At 54.8% G+C, this 9736-nt stretch overlaps 1 protein-coding gene across 1 annotated transcript; it reads left to right on the top strand.

Annotated features, from left to right (window-relative positions):
* The first annotated feature begins 221 nt into the window (after positions 1 to 221).
* On the top strand, positions 222 to 8809 carry FKBP4 (FKBP prolyl isomerase 4). The gene is made up of 10 exons (XM_028121105.1): positions 222 to 524; positions 2640 to 2784; positions 3242 to 3384; positions 4206 to 4326; positions 4567 to 4723; positions 5367 to 5457; positions 5554 to 5637; positions 5803 to 5988; positions 6421 to 6660; positions 7997 to 8809. Exons 1-10 carry the CDS (start codon positions 420 to 422, stop codon positions 8102 to 8104), a joined length of 1380 nt encoding a protein of 459 aa, XP_027976906.1. The 5' UTR covers positions 222 to 419; the 3' UTR covers positions 8105 to 8809.
* Positions 8810 to 9736: the final 927 nt, after the last annotated feature.

A 9736-nucleotide genomic window follows, 5' to 3' on the forward strand; every position in this document is an offset into this window, starting at 1 on the left:
CAGAGGGAGAAATGAACCCCCCCAAACAAAACAAAACACATACACACGTTCACATAAGCACCCTTAGCACTAAAGCCCGAACTGGCTTAGCGGCCGCCGTCTCTAGAAAGTTCTCCGCCCCCTCCCCCTCCGTCCCTCGCTCCCGCTCCAGCTCCTCCCAGCCCCTCCCTCCGCGGCGGGGTGGGACCAATCGCTCCCCGCGGCCGCTCATTACCCACCTACTCCCGCTCCCGCGCCCGATCCGCCGCGGGCTGCGAGCGCGCCCGGAGTCAGAGGTGCTCCAGCCTTCGACCGGTTCGCAGCTGGTCGGCTGCCGCCAGTTCCCTCCTGCCCGCGCACCCGTGCAGAGAGGCCCGGCCGAGAGGGCTTGGCTCGCGCCCAGTGCCTGGCTCCCGGAGTAAACGGCGCACCGAGCGGCGATGACCGCCGAGGAGATGAAGGCGGCCGAGAGCGGGGCACAGTCGGCGCCGCTGCCCCTCGAGGGGGTGGACATCAGCCCCAAGCAAGACGAAGGCGTGCTGAAGGTAAGGGGCAGCGGCGCAGGCGCCTATCGCAGCCGGCCTCCCGCCGAGCTGGGGAGCCCCGGGCCGCCTCTGCATCGTCCGGGCGGGTCGTTGAGCCGGGCGTGCGGCCGGCGGCCGGTTGCATCGCCTTCCTGGACCCGGCTGCGTTGTTCGGGGGTGGGAGGGCCGCCGCACGCTCGCAGGGGGTGGCCTAGGTGCGCGGGCCCCCCCACGGCATTCTCTGGCCCCCTGGGGAACCCGCGCCGTCCGGGTGAGGCCCCGGGCCCCCCAGCCCTTGCGGCGCCTGGGCCCGGGACTGCAGCGCCAACTCCGGCGTGCGCGGTGCAGCGCGGAGGGAGGGGCGGGGCCGCACCGCTGCACGCGAGCTGCAGCTAGGGGGCCCCGGGCGGCGTGCACCCGGGCCGGAGCCGGCCCGTCTCGCTCCCGCTCCGGCCCCGACGCCGACTCTCCCTCACTTCACCTCTCCCCGACCTCGCCTCTCCTTCACTTCACCTCTCCCCGACCCCGCGACCCCGGCCAGGCCGTCAGCGCCCTCCCCGCCGGCCGCAGCCGGGAAGTCCCTGGCTGCCTTCGCCGGCGGTGCTGCGAGATCTCGGCTCCCCCGGGCAGTTAAACATTAGCTAGGACCCGAAGCCGGTCACCAGAGTGAGTTCCTGGCCCAGAGGCCTTTGTACGACTTGGCGCCCGGGGCCTGGCTGCGGGAGAGGTTCTGGCGCCCTCCGTCCCCTTGGTTACCCCCTTCCTAAAGGCTGGGTGGACCCAGCTAGGTCACCGGCTCAGCCATGCTGGCCCCCTTCCCTCTCCCCCCCACCCCCGGCCCCGGGAAAACCAGGGAGCGGTGCATGCCGGGACCTGTAGTTCCCCTCCTACCTCGCCCTCCCCCTCGTGAGTTGGGGCAAGGAGTGTGGGGCCGGGAGGAGGTGCTTTGCTGGGAGCGTCGGAGGAGCGAAGGGGAGGGGTCCAGCACTCGGGGGGGGGCAGGGCATCTTGACCTGGGTCGGGGCGACTGATGGTGCTTCAGAGCAGGTTCTGCCGAGTACAGGATGGCGAAATCCTAGGCTGGATTTCATGTCGTCTCCTCCTCCTCTAGTGTTTCTCTTCACCCTGGCTTTCCACTCCTCCCTTCCACACGTGTGTGTGAGGCCTGGGCAAAGCTAGAGACCTCGGGGAGCCCTTATCTGGTCCAGAAACGCTCCTGGTTTTGCCCTAGATCTTGGCATCTTAAGCTGTTCTTGCAGTGGGCATGTGGCTTCCCCTAATCTCTCCAGCACCCTGGTGGTTTCTACAAGGTTATTATTCCCAGAAGGGTCCTTTCCCCTTTTATCTTCCACTCCTTGCCCTTTGCCTTTCTACTCCTCGAGTCGTCTGTCCATTCTGTCATGCGGGCTTTCCTTTAGAAGGTAACCTCATACCTACCAGGTGACCCATGGAGTCTCCCTGTCACCTTTTATAAATGTTAAGAGAAGCAGAGATTGTTTAAGTTCCTGAGAAATGCTCTAGCCCTCAAATAAAAGACTTCACTAGCCTATCAGTCAGGAATGTTCGGGTCCCAAGTCAGAGTTTAGGGTCTGAGTGAGCGCCCCTGTGCTCATCAGTGACCTGGTATTTTCTTCACCTCTTTTGGACTGTTGCTGTTCTGTTACTCATATTTATTTTTCTGTTACCCACAAACCAGACCCGGATCTGATGACCACTGGCATTTAGGAAGAATGAGGAAACCTAGCATAAGTGCTTCCCCCTTTGCTGCTGATAATAATCTTCAACTTCCTACCAATTTAATTCTTCAACCATGATAGGGACGATTATCACTAGTTTATAAATAAGGTCTAGAGAGCTTGACTTGCATAAGATCATACAGCAAAAACTCGAACTTGGGTCTTTTGTCTCTAGTTTTCAAACTAAGTCCTGTTGCACCTCAAGAAAGATAGAGGGGGGTGGTCAGTGGGGGTGTCCGTTGGCGTCTAGCCAAACCTCATGTGGGAATCATTTGAGGCTTGGTCCCTTTGCTTCCAAGGAGACAGAGTCCCTCTGTGTTTCTGTCAGAGGTGTGCAGGCAGCTTTGGTGCCTCTTCTGCCCCCACACCTGAGTACTCACCTTCTCTGCCTTCCTCCCAGGTCATCAAGCGAGAGGGCACGGGCACAGAGATGCCCATGATTGGGGACCGCGTCTTTGTCCACTACACTGGCTGGCTGTTAGATGGCACCAAGTTTGACTCCAGTCTGGACCGCAAGGACAAATTCTCCTTTGACCTGGGCAAAGGTAGGTGCATGGTTAGTGGATTGGTAGCATCAGTTCTGAGGAGAGTATAAGCTGTCACAAGCAGAAACCATACTCTTAGAAGTGTAAGGAGGAATGGTCTGTTACAGTCCGTGAATTACTCTTCGGTTAACTCTTTTTTTCTTCTCTCCTGGAACCGTATTGATCTCTATCTCACCATCCCCGATCACCTCTGAACACCTCAGTTCCTCTTAGGGGGGTGGATTGCCGTGTTTCTTGAACTCCTTTGTTCCAGAGTTGAATGATTTTTTTTTTCTTTTTTTTAAAGAGGTCTGAGGACTGTGCTTACTGCAACCAGGTTCTCTACCTCCCTGGTCTCATTTCTGAAGAGTGTATAGCTTCCCGATGGGCATGGTGTAATAAAGGTCTCTGGAGCCACTGTTTAAGCCCAGGGTCAGATCCCTGCCAAGGAGGACCTGTTTGCTTTCTGTACCTACAGGAGAGGTCATCAAGGCTTGGGACATTGCTGTAGCAACCATGAAGGTGGGAGAAGTGTGCCACATCACCTGCAAACCAGAGTATGCCTACGGTTCGGCAGGCAGCCCTCCAAAAATCCCCCCCAATGCCACGCTCGTGTTTGAGGTGAGTGTCCAGGCACGGAGAGCAAGGCAAAGAGCCAGCCTGATCTCAGCCCAGGGCCTGGCTGCCCTCCATCACTTCCTGCCGCTTGGAAACAATGTAGCCAAGGCTAAGGGCCTAGCCAAAGGGGAGGAAGGGGCCTGGAGAGGGCAGTTGGCTCTGCTACTGCCAGAAAGTGGCCGCTGGTGGAGATTTCCGGGGGGAAAGAGGTGGCCACAAACCCCTCCTCAGGCTTGAAGCGGGGTAAGGGTTGAGGCATGTTTTATTCCAAGAGCCGTGCCCGGAGATTGGTTATAATTTTGACTGAGAGGAGTCAAGGTCAGAATCTGTATAGTTATAAATGACAGTATAGAATGTTGGTGCTTTAGAGATCAAAGGAGGGGAGAGATGCCCTCCATGGGTCGAGCTGAGGAAAGCCTTCACTGAGCGGTGGAACTTGACACCATTCAGTGTCAGAATGGCTGAGCCCTCCTTAGTGGATACTTGGAGAATGTTCGCGAGACTGTTGAAAGGTGTTGGGTCCTTTCCACTGCCTACCAGATTGGCCTTCTGAGATGGCTGGCTTAGGATTGGCTGGAGCTTGTCCTTCCTGGGTGGAGCAGGTAGTAAATAGATTGATCTCCTGAGGTCAACAAATTGTGTGCGACCGGCCCACCGCTACCAAAGTTGAGACTAGAGCTCCCAGAACTTACCAAAAGTGCTACTTTGTCCACTCTTGGTTTGACTGTCTGGGTGCTCAGGCCAGGTCTGGCAGAGACCAGGGACTCTTCTGTGGACGGGCTAATGCTGAAAGGAGTTGTGTCGCCTTGCGTCTCATCCCACAGGTGGAGTTGTTCGAGTTCAGGGGAGAGGACCTGACAGAAGAAGAAGATGGCGGGATCATCCGGAGAATACGGACTCGGGGTGAAGGCTACGCCAGGCCCAATGAGGGCGCCATCGTGGAGGGTGAGACCGCGCAGTCTGGGGTTTCGATTCCGATTCTGGTACTTAGGCCCTGGGTGACTCCTTCTCTGATTGAGTATCTCATCTGAGAAATGAGGGATGGGACCGTACCTTCCTAACATCCCTCCAGCTCTGAGAATACGACGAGGGCACCTTGGGGGCAGGCAGTGATGAGGTGACGGAGGGAGGCCTCAGCCCCCTGCCTGCTCATATCCCGGGCACACTGCCTCTTTCTCCTGTTAGTTGGACTGGAAGGGTACTACAAGGACCAGATGTTTGACCAGCGGGAGCTCCGCTTTGAGGTTGGCGAGGGGGAGAGCCTGGACCTGCCTTGTGGGCTGGAGAAAGCCATTCAGCGCATGGAAAAGGGAGAACATTCTGTTGTGTACCTCAAGCCCAGGTGAGGAGTGGGCACTTTGTGGGGTGGGTGCAGGCGGGTGACCCTGAGAGCTGCATGTCCGCAATGAGGTGTGTATGTAGCCGTTTGTTTCTGTTCCTCTGTGTGTGCTCACCACCCCCAAAGCCTCATTAGTGGTCCCTGTGACTCTGGCACAGCAAACCCGATCTCTTCGTATTTAGGAGCATGGTCACAACTGTCCACATCTGGAATCAAAGCCTAATCTTTTCAGTCATGGCTGCTCCAGACTTCCGCCTCTACCAGTGTCAAATTTGGTGTCTGCTATTAAACATACTCCGTCATTAAGGGCATTTATTGAAACGCACCTATTACGTGCCAGACACCGTGCTGAAAATTCCTAGGCATTCAAAGACATTATTCCCGCCTTCTAGGGACTCGTTCAGTGAGATTTAGTAATTATTAAGTTAGTAATCATTCCAGTGTTGGTATGAGTTGGAAGGATATGGAAGATGCTAAGAGCCCAACTAATTGTGTGAAGAGGTCAGGGAAGATTTTGCCATACAGGAAACATTTGAACCAAGTCTCAAGGGATGGGGAGGTGCTTCGCAGGAAACAGCCTGGGAACCTTTTCAGTTTGGAGCAGGTTAGGCGTGGCTGCGGTGACCTAGTTTTTTTGCCCCCACAGCTATGCTTTTGGCAACGTGGGGAAGGAAAAGTTCCAGATCCCACCAAATGCTGAACTGAAATATGAAATACACCTCAAGAGTTTTGAGAAGGTGAGTTTGCTCAAGGTCCTCTCTGTCCTGAAGTCAGGTCCTGGAACGTGGCTCTGGGGTAGCTGACGACTTTGTTTCTCCCTTGGGGCACGGCAGGCCAAGGAGTCTTGGGAGATGAACTCCGAGGAGAAGCTGGAACAGAGCACCATAGTGAAAGAGCGGGGCACCGTGTACTTCAAGGTGAGCCAGCATCCAGGGCCCTGAGGACACTCCCAGGGAGGGAATGGGGAGCACCTGCAGTCTTCACCTGGTGTATTGGAGCTGGCTGGTCCTGCCTGGGGATCATGTGTCACTGATATCTACAGAGGATGACAGCCCCGTGCCTGAGCCTCCCTCCCTCTCTAGGAAGGCAAGTACAAGCAAGCTCTACTGCAGTACAAGAAGATTGTATCCTGGCTGGAATACGAGTCAAGTTTCTCTAATGAGGACGCGCAGAAGGCACAGGGCCTTCGGCTGGCCTCCCACCTCAACCTGGCCATGTGTCATCTGAAACTACAGGCCTTTTCAGCTGCCATTGAAAGCTGTAACAAGGTGAGGCCCGTCTAAAGAGGGCACGGGAGCAACCTTTACAGGCTCGGTTGGGTGAGCTGCCAGGGGGTCCGAAACTTGGACTAGGGTAGGGTTAGGGTAGCAGGTGAACCAGTGGGCACCCGGAGACGAAGAGCCCAGAGGCAAGGGCTTCAAGAAGCAAGCACCTTGGCCTGTCCCTCATGACTATCTGCTTTATTCTGGGGAGAATGGAAATGTTGTTGCAGGTCTTTCTCTTTCATCGAAAGCCCAGGACTAACGGGTTCCTCCCTAGACCTTGGTCTTTTCCATTTCATGCCCGAAGACGACTTCCTGAGGTGGAGCTGGTGGTGTGGGTTCTGCCTGGTCCTCTGAGGCCTCCCTTTGGAACCCTGTCTCGGCCAGATAGGCCGCAGGGGCTGAGGTCTCCCCATTGCTTCCTCTCTGCGTCCTTAGGCCCTGGAACTGGACAGCAACAATGAGAAGGGCCTTTTCCGCCGCGGAGAGGCCCACCTGGCGGTGAATGACTTTGACTTGGCACGGGCTGACTTCCAGAAGGTCCTGCAGCTCTACCCCAGCAACAAAGCCGCTAAGGCCCAGCTGGCTGTCTGCCAGCAGCGGATCCGCAAGCAGCTCGCGCGGGAGAAGAAGCTCTACGCCAACATGTTTGAGAGGCTGGCCGAGGAGGAGAGCAAGGTAAGGCCCGGGACAGGGAATGGTGGGGACAGACCGAGAAAAAGGCGCTGCCTTGTCCCTGTGCCTGACCCCGCTGTTGTCGCTTTTCACCTCTGGTTGTGTATGCCATTTCTGGACGCCAGACGCCAGCCCTTGTCCCTGGAGCAGTAACACGTACGTCCCCTCGGCAAAAACCCCTGTTGTGAGGGCCACGGGTCCCCTGTGATCAGGGCTAAAAACCCACTCGCGAACCCTAGAGGTCAGGAGTTGGTTGTGCCTCCTAAACGTTCTCCGTTCCTTTTTAAAACCTAGGTTTTAAAAGCCTGTGTTTAAATAGGCAATATAGTTACATCATTCCAGTGAAGCCGCACAAAAGAGTACGTAGTAAAAAGGCTCTCTCCCACCATGCAGAAGCAATTGGATATGACCAGTGTTTAGATGGTTCCGGTAAATTACATACATGCACAAGTAGACTGTTTTCTTCCTCTTCCTTAATAAAAGGCACCGTGTTCTACCGGTTTTGTACATCATGCTTTCTTTGTGCATCATCCCTGCAAGTACAACGTATAAAAACAGCTCTCAAATTCTTCACTGTGCTGATGGTGTTCCATCGTAGGCGTATATCCTACCGTTTTTCCCAGTCCCTGTTAGTCTTCCAGTGTTCGAAACCAGCACTGTTGAATAGAAATCAAATGCAAATTGTACACATTTTCAGTTTTCTAAGTAGCCGTGCTAAGAAAAGTGAACAGAAACAGGTGAGATTAATTTTAGTATCTAGTTGACCCAAGGTGTCTAAATACTGCAACATGTAATTTTTAAGTTGCATTTATTTTTCAGACTAAGTCAGTCTTCAGAAATCCACCATATTATTTTGTATTTAAAATCTCATCAGCTTGACCTAGTTGTAGAGTGTCCAGGAGCCACACATGGTAGTGACTACTGTGTTGGATGAGTGCAGTTCTAAGTAGTACTGCACTAAGTGATCTCGTAAATGTATACGTGTGTGTTCTCGTAAATGTATACGTGTGTGTGTGTCTCTCTCTCTCTCTCTCTCTCTCTCTCTCTCTCTCTCTCTCTCTCTCTTCCGGGCACACCCAGAGAGGGAGTTGGCTGTGCCTGTGTAATTCTGTTAGAAGCTAGTGTGTATCTCTTTTTTACTTAGGGGGATGAGTGTTTGCGGTACAGACCTGGTACAGACCTGACACGGTGTTAGTGTGTTAGGGGGACATAGCTAGTCCCCGCCCCAGCTCGGTGCAGGCAAGTGGGCGTGGGGACATGGAGTGAAAGTCGCCTGGCTCATCAGAGGCCTGGGCCAGATGAGCACTGGAACTTATCTCCTTCCTCTCCTCTCTCCCAGGCCAAGGCAGCAGTGGCTGCGGGAGACCATCCTGCGGACACAGAGATGAAAGATGAGCAGAAGAATGATGTGGCAGGGAGCCAGCCTCAGGTGGAGACAGAAGCGTAGAGTCTGCCCAGCCCTACTCCTATGGCTGCCTGCCTCCCCTGCTCCCTCCCCTCCTCCGCCCTGTTAGTTTTGTAAAAACCGAAGAATTTTGAGTGAATTAGACCTTTATTTTTCTACCTGGTTAGACGGTGGCTTTGGGGGAAGGGGGAAAGGAGTAGGCTGGGGGATCGTTTTAGGTGGTGTCACCCCCCCTCCCCTTCCCCCTTCCCCCGTTACATGTGAATGAACGTCCATCCACACGCACACTCATCGGAATGTTAATTTATTTTGCTTCTTCTGTTCGCTATGTCCATTTTTCAAACGGTAGAAGGGAGTGAGTGGTAGGGATGCTATACGGGGTCTGATGTGAAACCAGGGTGGAGAGGGGGACTCCTGGGCAGCCATTTTCCTCGTCCTTCCCTCCTCCCGGTCCATTCCCCAACATGTGGCCTCCATGTGGGTGCTAGGGGTGTGGGACAAACCACTGCTGTGCCCATTCCTGCTCTTTGTTCCCATCCTCACCCCAGATGGTATGGCTGAGATGTTTTCTGGTGTCCTGATACCCGCCTCCTGCCCCCCAACCCCCACCAGTATTTCCCTCTGGATCAGTTTCCTTTCTCAGCCAGGTCATGTCCCCAACCCCCTCAGCCTCTTCTCTGCACGTTGCTGAAGGTCCGGGCTTACCTCAAGTTCTGTGCTTGAGCAATAAAGTGGAAATAAAACCTGGGTGTCGGGCAGCCCTTTTCTGTTTGGCCTCAGAGGGTGGGCCTGGTGGCTACACTTGGGGGGCGAAGCTGAGGGAGCGTCCTCCCCTCCCCCCACCAGTCCTGCTTGGGGTGCAGCAGCTGATGAAGCCTTCCGTGAGCCCGTTGCCAGCACGCAGGGCCTCCCCCTGGGTGCCACACAGACACCACAGGTGGTCCAGCACCCGTGCCCCACAGCCGGGTGGGTTTTCGTATCTCTGCTTTCCTTCCCTAACACTGAGGAGGAGGCAAATATAAACATAAAATACTGGGACCGCTTGTGTGTCTTTAGGTTAGGTGGGTCTGCTGCCTAATCGATCCAGGAGAGGCGAGTAATCTAGCCAAAAGCACAAGCTTTCTCAGTTTCTTCTCAGGGTAAAAATCCCTGTTAGCAACCTTGCAATCAGACACCTTTTAGACAGTTAAGGTACGGAACCGCCGGCAAGCCGGCAAGCCAGGGTACGCTGGCGCTCACGCACGCCTGCTTTCCAGCTTGCCTCTAGGCCTTAGTAGGAAAGAGCTTGTACTTTTTTCTATTTGGTGACCTTTGGCTCCTATAGCATTTCAGGGCCCTGGGAGAAGCCAAGGGGCGCAAGTCTCCTTTGCCTTGTCCCGACGGTCGTGGCTGCAGGCTAGAGCCTCTCTCAGCCCTCAGCCCTCCTGTGTGAGCTGTCCTTTCTGTGAGGTGGTAGAGGTAGCCTGCCTATCCACGTGCCTGTAACAGTTCAAGAAGAAATGTCTCCATGCTTTTACTGAGGAAGATTAATTTGTGTGAAAATTTCACCAAGTCCTATAGCATGGCTGGTGCCATGAGCCAGAACTAAAATTTGGTTCAGTCTTCCAGTGCCCACTTAACGCTCTTGCGGTGTGCACATGGTCCTGTGCATCTGGGTCTTTTTGCTATTTCAAG

This window comes from Eumetopias jubatus, unplaced genomic scaffold (genome assembly GCF_037043125.1).
Source record: "Eumetopias jubatus isolate StellerSeaLion01/CBP00866 unplaced genomic scaffold, mEumJub1_p1.0 scaffold_8, whole genome shotgun sequence".
Lineage (NCBI taxonomy): Eukaryota > Metazoa > Chordata > Mammalia > Carnivora > Otariidae > Eumetopias > Eumetopias jubatus.